Raw genomic sequence first — 19,204 nt, forward strand, 5'->3', positions numbered from 1 at the left:
TTGGGTTGGAGTGAGTTAGATTAGGATAGACTGGAGTGGGCTAGATTGTGGTAGAGTAGAGTAAGATAGTGTGAGATAGATTGGAATGGAGTAGAGTGGGGTAGATTTGAATGGAGTAGAGTGGGGTAGATTGTAGTTGTGAGGGGTAGATTGGAGTGGTGTAGAGTGGGGTAGATTTGAATGGAGTAGAGTGGGGTAGATTGTAGTTGTGAGGGGTAGATTGGAGTGGTGTAGATTTGAGTGGGGTGAAATGGAGTAGGGTGGGGTAGATTGGGGTAGATTGCAGTGGAGTAGGGTAGACTGGATTGGGGTAGAGTGGAGTGGGGTTGGATTGGTGTGGGCTGGGTATATGAAGTGGGATGGGGAAGATTTGAGTGGGGTAAATTGAAGTGAGATGAATTGGGGTAGAGTGAAGTGGGATAGATTGGAGTGGGATAGACTGGAGTGGAGTGGGCTATACTGAAGTGGAGTAGGGTAGGCTGAGGTAGGGTAGCCTGGGGTGGAGTGGGGTAGACTGGGGTGGATTGGAGTGTGGTAGATTGGAATGGACTGGGGTAGAATGCAGTGGAGTGGGATAGCGTGGAGTGGGATAGCGTGGAGTGGGATAGCGTGGAGTGGGATAGCGTGGAGTGGGATAGCGTGGAGTGGGATAGCGTGGAGTGGGATAGCGTGGAGTGGGATAGCGTGGAGTGGGATAGCGTGGAGTGGGATAGCGTGAAGTGGGATAGCGTGAAGTGAGATAGCGTGAAGTGGGATAGCGTGAAGTGGGATAGATTGTGGTAGAGTGGAGTGGGGTAGATTACAGTGGAGTAGATGGGATTGGGTTAGAGTGGAGTGGGGCTGTGTTGTGGGGTGGATTGGAGTGGACTTGGGTATATGGAGTGGGCTGGCGAAGATTAGATTGGGGTAGAGAGGAGTGGGATAGAGTGGAGTATACTAGAGCGGATTCTGGTAGATTAGGGTGGGGTATATTGGAGTGTATTGGGTAGATTGGAATGGAGTAGGGTAGATTGAAGTGAGATAGATAGGAGTGAAGTAGATTTGAGTAGGGTGGATTGGTGTGGAGTGGGGTAGATTGGAGATGAATGGGGTAGACTAGAGGGGATTGGAGTCTGGTAGATTGTGATGGAGTGGGGGAGACTGTGGTAGATTAGAGTGGGATAGATTGTAGTGGAGTCAAGTGGGATAGACTGAAGTGTAGTGGAGTCTATTGGGAGCAATTGGAGTGTAATGGAGTCAAGTGGGATAGATCGGGGCGGAGTGGGATAGATCGGGGCGGAGTGGGATAGATCGGGGCGGAGAGGGATGGATCGGGGCGGAGAGGGATGGATCTGGGCGGAGAGGGATGGATCTGGGCGGAGAGGGATGGATCGGGGTGGAGAGGGATAGATCGGGGTGGAGAGGGATAGATCGGGGTGGAGAGGGATAGATCGGGGTGGAGAGGGATAGATCGGGGTGGAGAGGGATAGATCGGGGAGGAGAGGGATAGATCGGGGCGGAGAGGGATAGATCGGGGCGGAGAGGGATAGATCGGGGTGGAGAGGGATAGATCGGGGTGGAGAGGGATAGATCGGGGTGGAGAGGGATAGATCGGGGTGGAGAGGGATAGATCGGGGTGGAGAGGGATAGATCGGGGTGGAGAGGGATAGATCGGGGGAGAGGGAAAGATCGGGTGGAGAGGGATAGATCGGGTGGAGAGGGATAGATCGGGTGGAGAGGGATAGATCGGGGTGGGGTGGAATAGATCGAGGTAGAGAGGAATAGATCGAGGTAGAGTGGGGTGGGGCAGATTAGAGTTGAGTGGTTGGATAAGAGTGAAGGGGTAGACTGGACTGGAGTGGGGTACAGTGGAGTGGGGTACAGTGGAGTGGGATAGAGTGAGGTGGGGTGCGGTAGATTAGGGTAGGGTGGGGTAGATTGGGGTTGAGTGGGCTAGACAGGGGGAGTTGAGTGTGGTAGACAGCAGTGGGGCAGATTAGGGTAGACTGGAGTGGGGTACATTGAATTGGAGTGGGGTGGATTAGATTGGAGTGGGGTTAATTGGGGTAAACTGCCTGGATTGCATTGGGGTAGATTGGAGTGGGGTAGATTGTGGTAGGCTAGAGTGGGGTAGATTGTGGTACAATGGAGTGTGGTAGATTGGGATACAGTGGGGTGGGGTACATTGGAGTCTGGTGGATTAGACGGGAGTGGGGCAGATTGAGGAGAGTGGAGTGGGATAGATTGGATAGAGCCGGATAGAATGGGTAGTTTGCAGTGGGGTAGGTTGGATTGGTGTGGGGTAGATTGCGGTACAGTGGAATGGTACATGTTTGGGTTGAGAGGAGTGGGGTACACTGGAGTGGAGTAGATATGGTAGCGGGGTAGATTAGGTTGAGTGGGGTAGATTAGAGTTGAGTGGAGTAGATTAGATTGGAGTCGGGTAGATTGGAGTAGGGGTCGATTGGAGGAGGTGGATTGGAGGGGGTGGATTGAGGTAGATTGCGGTAGACTAGAGTAGATTGGTGTAGAGTGGAGTGGGGTAGAGTGGTGTAGATTGGAGTGGAGCGGGGTAGATTGTAATGGGGTAAGTGGTGATGGAGGGGATTAGTGTGGTGTAGAGTGGAGTAGCATAGTGTGGAGTATGTATGGTGTGGTAGCGTACTACCATTACAGACAACACATTTTCAATTGAAATGACCATTACATTTGCACAGACATGCAGTTTTACTGCGTACAAACGATGTGTGGAAATGTCATCACCTATTGTATTGATGTTTTGATTGTCTTGATTGTCATCAAATATTTGTTTCCACCGCACTACAAAATACTTTCCTAAATCTGATATATTCTGAAATATCAGCACAGTTCATTGCTGTTGTGTGCTAGAAAAAAAGTCTTTCTGCTTCACTGCAAGACTGTCACAAGAGCAAGATTTACAAAGGCACAAGCTTTAAAGGCTTGGTTACAGAAAACAAGCACTGGGAAGGATACAGTAAACAAGGGATGAACCAGATGGACCAACTCAAGCTGAGCAGACTAAAGCAAATAAAGCAGGCAAATAGAAAGCAAGCAAATGTGAGTTACAATCCACAAAGCCCATGCTCAGAAATGGGCAGAATACATTCCTAGGGAAGCTTTCAGAATGCCCACAAAAATCTGTTATCAAACCAGACTGCTGTGCTGTCTGGCAGACATCAACTTAAAAACAACACTTCAGAAAGGTTCTGGTGCAGGACCCTGCCCTCCCTCTGAGAGAGGAGATTGACCACAAGAGGCAGCCTGATCAGAGGGCAGATGTTCAAGCCCAGAAGTTCGGGATACCACGCTTTGCTTGCCCAATCTGAAGCCTCAAGGAGGACTTGGCCCTGGAAAACTCCACCTCCTATTCAGAACATGGGGCAGGAGAGGTATCAGGGGGAAACGCGTACAGGAGTTGAGAGTTCGACTCTAGGCAGAATGAGTCTCTCAGAGAGTGAGACGCTTTGTAAACTCCAACATGCAAAAGTGCTGACATTGCACATTCTTAGCAGTGGTAAAAAGATCGAGAAATCACAGAAGAGACACTGCACCTCCTCCAGGTGTAACAGCAATTTGTGACCCGCGAGGCATCAATGGATGAATTAGTCACCCCTGGTGTTCAGAGATTCCACAAGGTGATGCACCACCAGAAAAATCCCTGGGCGTTTCAGTCACTCCCAGAGGTACAGGGCACAAGACCCCACTCATCCTGCAGTACCACATGGCGGTTGTGTTGTCTGAGAATACCTGTACCAGTCTACCTTATGGATAGTAGGACGGCTAAGAATAACCCGCAACTCTAAAAAGGTTGATGTGAAGCCAAGCCTCCGCCGAAGACCAGATGCGTCTGATCTCCATCTCTCCCAAGTGGCCTTCCCAACTCAGAAGCTAAGCATTGGTCACCACTGTCCACTCAGGGTGGAGTAGGGAGAGAGGTCTGTCACTGACCAAATCGTGGTCCAGCAGCCATCACTGCTGATCTTTCACAATCTCCTCGGAAATCTGGATCTGATCTGAGAAATCTCCCTGCCTCCCTTTATATTGTGCCCACTGGGACTCACATTCCACTGCAGAGCACACATATGCCACCTGGTGCGCTTCACCAGCAGGTTGCAGGAGGCCCTCAGTCCCAGCAACCTCAGAGTCATCCTCACTGAGACCCATGACAGAGAAAAAAATATCAACGACCATAGCCCAAATGCCCTGTACTCTTTTCTGGAAGAGACGGGGGAGGGGACTACACTATTTCCAGAATGGCTCAGATGATGGGGAGTTTCTACGGCATAACAAGGTGGTGTCGCTGGAGAAGCCCATGGACCTAATCCAGGATTGCCTGTGAAGGGCCACACTCGTGCCTATGGTCCTGCTCAAGAATCTGCAGTGCCCAAGAGTGAGGTTTGGGCCATTGAGAGGTTTGGTCAAGGGGTGAGCTTACGGGAGTAATTCACATTGGGTGAGGGGTTCATCAGGGGTGTGTCCTTGCTCCTTTACAGTTTATCCTATATATATACAAACTTGGCACTCATTTAGCATCAAGCCCCCCATACGTTTTGATGGTCCTGGGCACCCAATGCTCTGTTTTGTTATATGTGGATGATGCAGTGTTGATGGCATGCACTTCAAGAGCCCTGAGAGCACTGGTCAAATAATTTGTGAATTTAAGGGATCCCTCGACTTGTTGACCAACTTTGCAAAATCTTTAATTATGGCTTGTAGCCCGAAAAGCAATCCCATCCTAGTATTTTGCTTTGATCAAACCGCCTAGTTAGTACCAACACATTTTCTTACTTGGGGGTGGTATTTAGCTCTAATGGTTCTTGGCCGCCAAACATAACTGAGCGGAGATACAATTTATCCAAGGTAATTAGTTCTCTTTTTAGCTTACTGTCTCCTCCAGGCGGTCAAGTGTTTGCCCCTATGCTACAACTCTAGTCTATACAATGTTTACTGGTTGCCACCTATGGGGCATGGGTTTTGGGCGCTAGGGACATATCAGTGGTTCAAACAGAAGAAAATCACATCTGTCATAAGCCCCTATCCGTCCCTCCTTCCACATCAAACTTAATTTGCCATAATGAGTTGGAATTAAGCTATATTTGCAATCTAGTCCAAATCTGTCCCCCTTGATATGGCTCAACTTGGAAAAAAATTAAGAAGCGATGTTAGCAAGAAATATTTAAAAGGATTGCTTAGCTTGTGACAAAGGACTCGATTTCCCGTGGCTAGCATTTGTAGAAACATATTTTACTGCCAATGGTCTCACCAAGCATTCACAGATGCCGACACTTGCCTAACATTGTGCAGAAAGCAAGTTCGATCCTTACTGTTAAACCATGCCCGGGAGAAAAGGTTAGGTACAGAATTACCAATGATCTCAATTTCGGCTTCCGTTCATCTGAATCATGACAATACCCCGAGTGATTATTTGGGTGGAAGGAGAGCTTGATGGAAATGCTCTCTGAGGTTTCGTTTCCGGGCAGACACAAAAAATATTTACTTTGTTTTCTCCTAGGTTTTCAACACAACCTTGAATCACTTGTGTGCCCTTGCAATAATACTCTCAATCAGTCAATGTTGCACTTTACCATCTCTTGTGGTGTTCATAATAGACTAACATGTTTTTAATGCCTTTGATCAAATCCAGAAACTTGACACATTGTATTCAGTCATTACGTTTTTTAAAACAACTTTATGTTGATGAAATAGGTTTCTAGTGAGCCTATGTTTAAGGGCTGCTGTATAGTATAGATTATCAATGTGCCCTGATTACATATTATTTTTTTCTTGTTTAAACAAGTATTGTTGTAAACTTTAAAATGTTAACGGCATACGGTCATTGTAATGCACAGTAGCAGTGATTTGAAGCATATAGCACGTCAATTAGGCATCTTTCTTTAAATCTTATTAGGTTGCATAAGATTACCACAACTGTGAAAATATGGGCATTTTACAATCTGTATCAGTTTTTGTGTGTTGTTTTATGTGTTTTTTAATTTGTACTTTTATGGCTGCATTACAGTCGAATAAAGAGGATTTGAATTTGAACTACATATTCCTTTGCACCATACAACCCTATAGTATATGTGGATATTTCCACCGCTCCAGCGTCGTTTATATATACATGTGTTACATATGTGCCTTGTAATTTTATGCGGACTCTTTCTGGTAGTGGTCTTAAAGCTGCAATGTGAGTGCCCCATGCATCGTTCATGTTTGTAATTAAATCTTTTGGGTAATGATCATATGACGTTCTCAGCCAGCAGCTTTTGTGGGGACATCAGTATGGCTTCTGGATTTAATTTACCTTAATTTACCTTGACAGTATTTAAATTCACGAATTAACACGAAAATGAAATGCTTGTGAATTTACTTATCTTGAACAATTACAATTATACATATGGTATAGCACTGATCACAAAGACTTACACTCCTCTCTGTTGAAATGAGGTTGTCTTCTTTGGTTGCTGGTTTTTGGGTCATGTGTAGATTTTTCAGTTCCTTCTCCCTTGGATGGGTTTGACCATAAAACACTACTGTGGCAGAAAGTGGCCCCTGCATTCTGCAACATATCTAGTCCAAATCCTGTGGATTCTCTCTGGTTCAAAATACTTTGTGAACATTGTGAGAAGGTTCCGGCACTTCCATCAATCCACTTTGAAGTATACCGAGGTACTTCGGAATCAAACTGTGGCAACAACGTCCTATCACCTTGATGCTTGTAATTGTAAAGCTGGTTTTGTGAGGTTTTTGAGTATTCAGTCTCTGCATATAAATCCTTATTCTGTGCATATTGAACAATCCAATTGATTTTTTTGCTTAAAATAGTTTTAACTCCTTCATAGGTGCTTTTGGAGAGTTTAGATCGTGGACAGTCTTGGTTGGCAATTAGATGATATTTCTCAAAACAATCTTTGTGTCCCCTTAATGATCTGGTATGTAAAAGGCTGGATCTCGACACCCCTAGAAATAGATACAAAAATGAGGTATTTTCTGATTTAATCTTATATGACAATGAAAAAGCATTAACACTTTAATACAAACATTAACGAGGTTCCTGATCCAATCAATTTTATCCAAAGGTTTTCAAAAGCAAGATCAAGAAGAATCAATTACTTACCCTCAGTAATGCTCTTTCTGATGGATAATCTATCTAAAGAGAGGTGGATTCCTCACCTTTAGACTATTACCCAGGTGCCAGACTGGTTGCAAAGGTTTTCAAGCAGAGCTTCGGAGTGCTGCTAGGTGGCCTTGTGCAGCTATGCGTAAGCCTTGTTCCACCCCAAAAGTCATGTATCGGAGGGGCATAAAAGTGTCACACCTGGAGTTTCTTGGTTGAGTCGGTCTGCTCGCTCGGATGTGGCGCTTAAAACAATCGGGGGAATCATGGTGCGGATCTATAGTTTGGTAAGATTTTAGATGACGAAAAGAGACCACTACACAGAAGGGAGAGTAGGGAGGACAGTGAACAATCTACAGTTAGAATATCCACCAGAAAGAGACTTACCAAAGGTAAGTAACTTGCTCTTCTGATGGGTACTTCGAACTACAGATTCCTCACCTTTAGAATAGATACCAAAGCAGTACCTCTCCACAGTGGAGGATCTGTGGTGCGAGCTCAGACCAAAAAGTCCAGCAGGACTAAACAGGCAAAATGCTTTTCCCGTCAGACTTGGCTGTCAAAGAAGAAGTGCTTAATGAAAGAGTGCAGTGATGCCCATGTCGTGGCCTGACAGATGCCAAGAACAGGCACCAGTTTTTGCCCTGGTGGAATGAGATCACAGCCCTTCAGGAGGTGGCTTCTTGCTAGATATTCTTTTCCTGTAATGCCTTGCCTTTCTTTAATTTGGAGAATCCAACAAAGAACTGATCCTCCACCAGAGGATCTTTGGTTCATTCAATATAAAAGCAAAACCTATTCTGGGATCAGATCAATAAAGTCTCTCCTCTTCCTTCGGGGGGTGGAGTGGAGGAAAAAGATGTTAGGGTGCACAATTTGAAACAAAGTCATGACTTTCGGCAGGAAGGTGGCCTTGTCCACAACCAAAACCTGTCTGGGAAAAAGGTGCATATACAGAGCCTGAAGCTCACTCGTGCAACAAGCTGAAGTGACAGAGAAAGACAGTTTTGAAATACAAGTGGTGCAGCGAGCAGCTCAGCACCCGTTTGAAAGAGGTACACATAAGGAAAGTCAGGACCAAATCGAGATCCCACTGTGGCATCACAAACAGTTTGGGAGGGACAATGCGCGTCAAACCTTCAATAAAACCAACAACAGGTGACTTAAAGGACAGATGACCTGAAAAACGCAAGAAGGAAAAAAAAGGGGCAGACAAGTGAGGTTTAAGAGTGCCCCCTCCAAGGCCTTGCTGGGCCAAAGACAAATCAAATAGAGCCCTTACATGCCAGACTAATGTTTTACTGAGTTATTGACTTCACACAATGCCACAAATTTGTCCTAGCATGCAGTGTAGATGGACTTTGTATGAGGACACCTGAAAGGGAGAATGACATCAACAACCCCATGTGGAAGACTAAATACAGCCAACTGCTACCACTCAATGTCCACATTGGAGGTGTGGACTGCATAGGTTCAGGTGCAGAACCCTGACTAGCTTCTGCAGCAAAAGAGCCGTTGGCAACTGTAGCCCCATCGGAGGACAAATGTTCATGCCCAGTTGTTCCGGGTATGACATTCTCTGGGCCCAATGGGGGGCCCCTAAGATGGATTGGGCCCAGTCGTTCCTGATCTTCTTCATAACTCAGGAGAGGCAGTGGTAGAAAACCCTATAAGAGTGCAGTGCTCCACTACAGCCTGAATAGGTCTCCAAGAGACAGAGTTCTTGGGAACTTCATCAAGCAGTAGTTTTTATACTGTGTGTTTTTGACAGCACCAAAAAGATCCAGCCAAGGCTCACCCCACTGACACCTCGGTGTACAACCGTCATTGGTGATACACCAGGCACCATCGGCTGAGCTTTACCACCCTGGCATCCAAAGAGCCTGCCAGCTGTTTCATCATTTGGGAAATGGCCTGACACTCTAGCCAACTTGAGGACTATATCTCTTGGCTTTGCATGTTGCAGTACCATATGGCGGTGATGTTGTACATGAGAACCTGAACCAGCCTTTGCTTGATGGACGACAGGAACGCCTTACACGCTAGGCAAAGGGCCCGCAGCTCTAACAGATTTATATAGAGCCAGACTGCTGCCAAAAACCGGAGTCTACTGCTTACAGAGGACTACCCCATCCCAAAAGGAGTGCATCTGTCACCCCCATCAGCTCTGGTTGGGGGAGGGTTCTGCCACTGGTCAGGATGCAGTTGAGTACCCACCACTGCAGATCTCGCGCAGTTCCCCCCCCCTGACCACCCCCCCCCCTGAAACCTGGAGGACATCCAACAGATTTCCTTGGAGCTGGGCCAGCAAACTTCAGATCATATTGCAAAGAGTGAATATGCCACTTGGCAAAGTGGGCAAGCAGGATAAGATGTCTCAGCGCTGCTCTTAACAAGATCAAGGATGGAGGCTGAAACATCAGGATGAAACCCTGAATGTTTAGGACTTGTTGCAATAGATGAAAGACCATATGAACAGCACCATGCCCAGTACAGCTCCTTTAAAAGAACACCACTGCCAAGGAGTCAAATGTGACTGCAGCTTGTTGATTGAGAACCCAATTATGTCTGGAGGTTCACTGTCATCTGAAGGTGGTCTATGATGGCCTATGGTGATCCCATCTTCAAAAGCGATCAAGGTAGGGGAACTGGTGTCACCAACATCCGAAAGTGGACATCGACTGCCAGCATCACTTTTGCGAATATTCCAGGGACACTGGTAAGGTCAAAGTGGAGCACATCAAACTAAAAATGCTCCTTTTCAACCATGAACTGCAGGTAATATCTATGGGACTGCAGAATAGGCACAGAAGACTACACATCCGGCAAGTCCAAGGTGACCATCCAATTGCCAGGATCCAGGCCAAGCAAAACTTTGGCCAAAGTGAGCATTTTGAACTTTCCTCTCTGGAGGAAAGCCTGAAGAAGGCAAAGATTCAAAATGGGACAAAGGCCTCCGTCCTACTTCAGCACGAGGAAATAGTGGGAATAGCAATCTGTCCCTACTGCAAAGGCTGGCATCCTCTCAAGTGCCCCTTTGACCAACTGAGCTTGCAGGTGGAGGTCTAGCTATCACTTTTCACACACAAATTGCACAGTTGTACGTGATTGTAATCTTCACCTAGATAAAGTGAAAGACACAAATGAGTATTTTTTGGATAGTGTTATAAATGGGTGTCTCTAGTTGGCAGCTTTAGGTTCCTTTGTCCAAGTAGGGACCCTTCTTCCTAGTCAGGGTAAGGGGTATACACTTCTAAAATAACCCCTGCGCATCACCTTGGTAGCCTGGTACTAGCAAACAGGCTTATCTCAGAGGCAGTGTGGAAAGCATTTGTGCATGCATACAGTAACAGGGAAAACACTACAAATGGACACACCAGTTTAGAACAAGCATTGAAAATGCAATAGGTCTCGCCTTTGATTAAGTTAAAGTCATTTGCTTAGCTAATGGTATTGTTTAGCAAAGCAAATGGCTTTAACTTAATAAAAGGCGAGGCCTATTGCATTTTCAACGGTTGTTTTACACTTGAAGCCATAGTGAAATAAAGTCCTTTACACAGAATCACACAACGTCAGTCAACTGCAGAAGTTTGGATTAGGATGCATGATGGCAAGTAAAACAAGTTTAAAAAAAAAAACACTGGGAGGGGGGAGGAGAAACACGAGAGACGGCCTGCGGCCGTCAAAGTGAAAGTACTGCCAGCATTGCTGTGGGGAAGGGGGAGGAGAAATGAGACACGCCTGGATATAGTGTGAAGCAGCAGGGGCCTTTGAAGTGAAGCTTCACTTCAAAGGTGTGGGAGGAGTGCGGCTCGGCTGAGCCAGAGCGCACGCTGGGGGAAGCTTGTGGGGTGGAGCGGGAAGAGCTGCTGGGGAACAGATGGCTGGCGATTTGATGCTGTGCACGCGCATTTTAGGTCAATGCGCTTGCGCATTGACCTAAAAGTGCACGGGCACAGCATCAAATCGCCAGTTAGTTAAAGTCTGTTTAAGCCCCTATAGTCTCGCTCTGCTCAATGCGCATGCGCATTGACAGGTCGCGAGACCTAAAAATAATCAAAATCTAAACCAACAAGACCAAAAATGAAAAAAATCCAACATACAATACTTGTAAAAATAGTTACTGTGAAAAATAACCTTTAAATTGCAGGAATAACGTGAAAACACAGTTTCTCAGCCTCGGGAGATACTTTTGGGGCTACCGCGATACTGAACATGACAGAGTCTAACAATTCCAGCCAACCGCGTCGGTAGGGGTTAGCTAAAACATCAACAGACTCGGAGACAGTACCTTTCTTGTTGTGGCCAACGCGCCGATGTGAGTCGGTCGGGGCAACAGTCGTGGTTGCGAAGTGAGATGAAAGCATTGCAGCGTGCGGTGTCCTCTAAGTAATCTTACTTCTTCTTATGATATTTTATTAGATGAGGTTGATTGGCCTCTCCCATTTGTTCTGGCCTCTTCTAAAAGGCGAAGATGTTATTCTCCCGTGTTTTTCCAGTTATGTCTCTGAGGAGGTTAAACTTGCGCATGCATCTGAGTGGCCATTGGCCCTTGCTCCAGCAGTTTATCATAATCAGGTTGGTTGAAATAAGGATTCCCCTGAAAATGACATTTGTTTGCACTCTATGCCACAGCCCCAATCACAATACCCGATTAAACGTGAAGCTAAAGCTTCCGTTAGTTAAATTCTTACCCAGTTGGACTACCAGGGTGTGATTGAACCGTGTGTTTCTTCCATGAACAATCCTCTTTTTCCGATATTGAAACCGGACGGTTCATAACGCATAGTTTTGGATTACTGTCATTTAAACAGTCATGTTCATACGTTTGCTGTACAGAACAGTCACAGCTCTGCGTTAGTTTTTAATCTTGTTCATAAAACGACTCGTGTTATCGCTAATGGTTTCTGCAAACTTAACCGGCAGAGCGGAGTTCACCGCCCAAACCATAGTTTTCTGCCTTTTTTAACTCACTTCTGACCATTAATTTGCCTCCTTCTGCTCGGGAGCCGGCATTGCTCTCACAGACAGGAAGCTGCTAAACATGCCTGTATGTCCTGGCTTCGAACAATGAGACGTTTCATCATTTACAGCTAACTTTGCCATGAAGCACTCCTGTAACAGAAACGTAGAATCCTGCAAAGAAGGTGTCAGGCAATGGGAACAACCACCGACAGGACTACTGCGCCGCCACCATAGCAGACCAGGGATGAACCAAAGAAAATAAATAAGCTTAGGAAAGCCAATACACAATCCACTAGGAAGGTAAGAAGAACACCATCGCCAAGCTTAAATGTTCTAGAATAGTAAACACAAAAACCTGAAGGATTACCCATCTTTGTCAGGAATACACCACAAAGAGCCTCACCCTGTATGCCATTAACGACCACAAAACGAATCATAAAACAGGTACTTGAAAAGAAATACAAGCTAGTCTCTGGGAAAAGAGGCAATTTCTCATGCACGGTCAAAGAAAACAGGACATGAGAGAAACAAACACTAGAAAGGATAAGAGTTTTTAACCCCTTGCATACTCATGACTGCCCCCGGCCGTCATGCGTCACGGTGGGCGTGTGCGGAGGACGGCCGGGGGCCGTCCGAATCCCGCCCACTATTTAAATCAACCGCACAGTGCGAAAATTCGCACTGCATGCAATGGGTTAAAAGGAGCACAGAAAATATGTGAATTTCACAAAGAAACGCTGGAGAATAAATTGAGAGATGATAGCCACTAGAATCACAAGAATTGTAATGCCTTCCACGTCTGCACGCAGAATAGAATGTATATACGTAATGGAGAATGTGCATATTCAATTGAGGGTGCATGGGCAGCATGATTGAAAAAGTGCATTATTAGGTTATATTCCGGCTTTCTGGAGCCAATACGTTTGGCAATATTTGTATCAATCTTAAAGCCAATAAAGGTACTTTAAACTTGTTTTTGCGGGGGAAGAGAAAAGGAATGAGGAAAGAAAAAGTTTTTCCAGTGTTAAGCATATGGTTTTGAATCCATTTTTATGTACCCGTTTTTAAGCCGGGCTGAAGAAGGCTGTAATGCCAGAAACCGGTCCTCGGAAGCTTGTTTCCGGTCCAGGGAAGGCATGGCTTGGCAGTTCGGGCTGGACTGTTCCCATGAGGCACAGGGTCAGACTGATTTGCATAAAGCCATGTCTGAACTGGGGTGGCAGAGTGGGCTAAAGAACGGTGATGGATTAAACCCAGATCTTTTGACTGGGTGCGAGTGTTTGATTGGTTCAGATGCTCTGTCCATCACCACCCCCTTTTGTACCGCTTTTGGCCGCCATAAGTGTGGCAGGGTATGCTCAGACGTGAGTCCTTTGCTCACTTTGCCACTGGATTCAAGCAAGCCGGGCTGAAGTAGGCTGTAATGCCAGAAACCGGTCCTCGGAAGCTTGCTTCCGGTCCAGGGAAGGCATGGCTTGGCAGTTCAGAATCACTTTGCTCTCCTGAGGCACAGCCGGGAGCAGCGCTCTACGCTCTTTTTAAAAATTGGTTTACTTGTGTTTTTTAAAATTGTTTCACTCTACCTACCCCTGGGCTATCACCACCTTTTGGCACTGACACCCCCCGCACAGCGGAGCTATCGCTGCAGCGGGCGAGGTGTTTGAATCCTTATTGCCGCCATTCGTCGCGAGCATTAAGCCACGCCCACTCGCGCAGGCCACGCCCCCTTCCACCCCTCTCTATCACTGGTATTTAACATGTGTCACCACCGGAAGTGCAGCGGACGAGCGCAGCGGGCCTAAGGCAAGCCCGTCTGCGGCCGTCATTCTGCCCAAATTACATCCTATGCCCCTAGGGACCTGATCGCATTACACTCCCTCTGGCCGTTGGAATCCACCAGCTACTCAAAATTACGCCAACTTGGTGTTTTCAACGCCCGTAGTGTTTTCCCAGAGCTCAGGGCCCTCCCATCCTCCTCCACCTCCGAGCACACTGCTTCCTTCCCACCTCCCATAATCCGGCCTGTTCAGTCACCGGCTAACATGGAACTAGCTATCACATACCTTAACACCCGGTCGCTAGTCAGTCACCAACATGACATTTGCCACCTCTTGGACTCAGATCGACCTGATATCCTACTCCTAACTGAGACCTAGCTGAACGAGGACTCCTCCCCTGATATCTTGGCAGCCATTCCTCCGGGGTATTACATTCTCCAAGCCAATCGACCAGCTGGTAAATCCGGAGGTGGCGTAGCCGCTATTATCAAACTCTCCATCAGATTCACCTCCCTCTCTCTACTCACCATCCCCCAGGCTGATTGCCTGGTTATTAGACTCGAATCCTCGGTGTCCCCTCTTATTTGCGTTTTGGTATACCGCCCCCCTCAACCCATGCCCAATTACCCCTCCCTCTTTTGCGATCTACTATCTCAGCTCACAATTAACAACTCTAAACTCCTGGTTTTAGGAGACTTCAATTACTGGCCGTCGGACCCACATGAAAGCTCCCATTCCTTGGCTTTCACTGATCTATTAAGTGGGCTCAATGGCCTTCAACATGTCCACACAGCCACTCATTCCAAAGGCCACACCCTACATCAGGTGTGGACCTACAACCTCGAAATCAAATCACTCACGATCCTTCCCTGCCATTGGTCGGACCATTTCCTAATCTCTTTTCTTCTCCCGGTCCCCCCGTCGCCCCTTCGCAGCCAAGGCCCTAGCCTTCTGGCCCGCAATTGGAATAAAGCAGACCTCGACCTTTTTCTTTCCTCTCTAACATCTTCGGTTCCGTCCAGCCCAGGTTCTCTAGATTCCCAGGAAGCCGCACTCACCAAATGGCTGGAGTCCGCCAGCAACAAGATCGTCCCTCTTAAGTCAATTAGAACTAAGCGCCCTCACAACGCACATCGCTGGTTTTCAGATATAGCCTTAAAACCTTAAAGCTAGGACTTCGCCAAGCCGAGCGTCGCTGGCGTAGAAACTACGACCCTTCAGAAAAATCTCACTTCCTAAAATTATCCGGAGAATATAAACAGGCAATTTCAGCTGCCAAAACTGCCTACTTCTCCACAAAAATTCTCAACTCCGCGCAAAAATCCAAGGACATTTTTTCTATTGTGGAGGAGCTCTCACACCCGGACAGGGTGACCATCAAACCCCTCCCATCTCAGGTACTTTGCGACTCCCTTAACTGTTTCTTTATAGACAAAATCAGCAAAATCAAAAACAGTATCTCCTCTGGTCCCCCGGCGTTGCCCCTCCCGGAGGCTGCCCCCTTTCTTAATTCCCTTTCCTTGACCCAGCTCCCTTCTATACCCGAAGAAGACTTCCTCTCCATTCTAAACAAAGTCTCATCTGGTTCCCCCACAGACTGCTGCCCCCCGGCGATTCTCCGGGTCGCTTTTTCGGCCTGCCCTGCCCCTCCACTAGCCCTCTTGAACAACTCTCTCCTGCTTGGTGTGGTCCCCAGTCAGTTCAAGTATGCCGAAGTGGTCCCCATATTAAAAAAAACCAACGCCGACCCCTCGGTATTGGGCAACTTCCGTCCCATCTCCCTTCTTCCTTACCTGAGTAAGGTACTTGAGACACATGTGACCAGCGTCCTCAGCTCCTTCATTGAGGACTCCAACTTTCTAGACTCCCAGCAAGCCGGGTTTAGACCTGCCCATTCGACAGAGGCGGTTATTCTCTCTGTCATGGAGGAACTCCGTAGAGGCACTGACTCTAACACCAGTCAAGCCTTGGTGCTCTTAGATCTGTCGGCGGCCTTTGACACGGTCGACCACACCATGTTAGTCGACCGTGTCAAAGAGGCGGGCATCAGTGGGACGGCCCTTAACTGGGTTCGTTCCTTCCTGGCGGACCGCCACCAATCGGTCCGTCTTTCCCAGTTTACGGCAGGTAGGACGAGGGTCACCTGTGGCGTTCCACAGGGTTCATCCCTGTCACCCCTTCTTTTTAACCTGTACCTTACCCCCTTGATCCGCTCCCTCCGTGGCAGGAATGTCACTGCATTTAATTATGCAGATGACATTCAGCTCGTCTTCAATCTCGACTCCTCGGATGAAGCGGCTCAAGATTTCCAGTCCACCCTTTGCCATATCAGTAATTGGATGGGCGTTCATCATCTCAAACTTAATCCCGACAAGACGGAGCTTGTTCTTGTCGGAGGCCCATCCAATCCCTGGAACTCCACTTTCTGGCCCCATTCCCTCGGTCCCCCCCCCTCCCTGCTGACAAAGTGAAAAGCCTGGGGGTTTACATCTCCCAGGACCTCTCAATGAAGCACCAGGTCAGTGCCACTGTGTCCTCCTGCTTTTTCCAGCTTAGGAAGATTCGGAAAATAGCCCACTTCCTGACCACTGAAGCCCTCACCTTAGCACGGTTGGCATTAGTCATCTCTCGGATCGACTACGCCAACGCTCTGTACGCTGGCATCCCACAATACCAAATTAATAGATTACAACTGATACAGAATCAGGCAGCTCGCCTGATTTATCACCAACCAAAACACCACCACGTCCGTCCCCTCCTTAAAGCCCTCCACTGGCTTCCAGTTTCAGAGTAAGTTCAAACTGGGCTGCCTGACTCATAAATCTTTGGCCGGCATTGGTCCCTCCTTCATCTCCTCTCTCTTGCATCCTTATGCTCCCTCTAGACACCTCCGTTCCTCTCATCTTGCGCTCCTTCAGACTCCCCATTTCAGACGCAAAAAACACGGAGGTCTCAGATTCTCTTTTTTGGCACCTTCATTCTGGAACTCTCTCCCGCTGGAACTGAGACTCTCTCCCTCCTACCTTCACTTTAGGTCTCTCCTAAAAACTCACCTCTTCCGTCGCATCTACACATAAGCCTTCCTCTCCCCGCCCTCTGCCTCTCACCAAACAAAGTGACCAGCGCCAAGAAACCGTCCGGTGAATGCCGCGCTTTATAAGTAATTTTTACATTACATTTTACATTACAGTTCGGGCTGGACTGTTCCCATGAGGCACAGGGTCAGACTGATTTGCATATAGCCATGTCTGAACTGGGGTGGCAGAGTGGGCTAAAGAACGGTGATGGATTAAACCCAGATCTTTTGACTGTGTGTGTGTGTGTTTGATTGGTTCAGATGCTCTGTCCATCACCACCCCCTTTTGTACCCCCGTTTCTGGGTAGGCACTGCTGGAAGCTACACATATGTTATAGTCACTGGACACTCAAACCTTGGGAAAATGCCTCACAATTGCAATTCACATAACACCTTTATATCAAAATGAAGAGACTTTTAAATCAGTAAATGAAATAGCAACAGGTATGTGTTTAAACATATCCTGGAAGCATCAGTTTGTGCCTAAAAATCCTCATGACCAAAATGTCTTCCTTCTGTTCCCCTACACCCCCCAAAAAGTCATACATACCTGTAGCATTTTCTATCACAGTTCTGAAGGTACTACAATTACCTAAAGTAAGAAGCACTAATTTATCAAACACAGCAACATGAATAAACTTCAATGATTTGCCTTTCCAGAAATCCAGACCTTTGAGTGGTAGGCATGCAGAGTGCATTTCTTGTAACTGTTGCCATTTAAGGTGGGGCCAAGGTGCAAACAAGACAACAGGTACCCCGAGGATATACTCATACCCTTGGATTTCTTAAGATATGCTTAAAGATGTAGAAGAAAACAAAACAATTGTATTGTTTTGATACATTGGAATATTAAGATAAAATAAACAACTAATACATTGAGACATTTGTATGTTGAGAAAACAAAGCAAATAAAACCATTAAAAAAAATAATAGGTGGGGCAAAGGGGCTATTGGGGACCTTGACATGTATAATTTTCAATGGCTGATTGATTTCCTAAGGGACAGATGGCAAACCACTATGCTTGGACCATTCGTCTCCAAAAGGAAATTTCTGCTGGATAAGGGGGTGCCACAGGGATCCTGTCTCAGCCCCACCCTATTTAATATTTACCTAGCCCCCCTAGCCAAGCTTATCCAATCCTTCGGTTTCGAGATTATCTCGTTTGCCGACGATACGCAGCTACTGTTCCAAATTGGGAATAACATCACTGATGAGAAACAGCGTTTCATGGACGGTATGCTGGCGATCGCAAATTGGATGAGGGAGCAGTGCTTACAACTCAATCCAGGAAAAACAGAGCTAATGCTCCTAGGGAAATCCGCACATCTTTGGTTGGCTGACTGGTGGCCCCCCCAACTGGGTGAAGCACCTAAACCATCCATCTCAGTAAAAAGCCTGGGAATCCAACTGGACGCCAAGCTGGACATGAAGGACAATGTGAGAAACATCGCAGGTTCGTGCTACTACAATCTGCGTCTACTGCGTAGAATTATTCCATACCTACCTTTAGAGCACCGCAGAACCGTAGTGCACGCAATGATAGGGAGTAGACTGGATTACGGCAACGCCCTATTGGCAGAGGTAGGAGCTACTGTCTTATCAAAGCTTCAAGTAATACAGAACACTGCAGCCAGAATGGTTCTGAATCGCCCTCCTGGAACGCCATCTCTTCCTCTGCTCAAACAATTACACTGGTTACCGATCCAAATGAGAACTATGTTTAAGATCTGCTGTCTGATCTTCAAAGCTCTCAAAGGTGAGGGACCGGCCTATCTCGGAGATAAACTTTCTAGGCATTCCAGCGAATGTAACCTGAGATCTAACTCCCTAGCCCTTCTCAACATCCCCCGGATTCGTCTAACCCGCACAGGCGGCAGAGCATTCTCGTTTGTAGCACCAAAATACTGGAACTCTCTTCCAGCGACGCTGCGGAAATCCACCTTTAGGAAACAATTAAAATCTTGGTTGTTCTGAAAAACTTCCGACCGCAGTTCTCCCTTTCAGGTAAGCGCTGAGATGCCCCTGGGTGATTCATGCGCGATACAAAAATCTTTAACAATTTAACAAGACCAAAAGCAAAAACTGCATTTTCAGCATTTGTTTCCAATCAGAAACAACACTTTCTGGCGAAAACACAGCATTTTTCATACCACCGGACAAACTCTACTGCTTGTACGTGAGAATAACAGGCGCAAGCAAAAATTAAGCTTCTATGTAAAGTTTAAACCTTTGGTTTAGTAAAATATTTATATATAACTAATGCATAT

General features: G+C 46.8%; 1 protein-coding gene across 2 annotated transcripts in view; it reads right to left on the reverse strand.

Annotated features, from left to right (window-relative positions):
• C8H21orf91 (chromosome 8 C21orf91 homolog) overlaps positions 1 to 19,204 on the reverse strand; it is a 90,089-nt gene that overhangs the window by 11,777 nt on the left and 59,108 nt on the right. For both annotated transcript variants that reach the window (XM_078658358.1, XM_078658359.1), the window contains exon 3: positions 6,427 to 6,960. In XM_078658358.1, coding sequence (XP_078514484.1) covers positions 6,427 to 6,960 — 534 coding nt within the window. The remainder of the gene's footprint in view (positions 1 to 6,426; positions 6,961 to 19,204) is intronic.

The sequence above is a fragment of the Lissotriton helveticus genome, chromosome 8 (genome assembly GCF_964261635.1).
Source record: "Lissotriton helveticus chromosome 8, aLisHel1.1, whole genome shotgun sequence".
Lineage (NCBI taxonomy): Eukaryota > Metazoa > Chordata > Amphibia > Caudata > Salamandridae > Lissotriton > Lissotriton helveticus.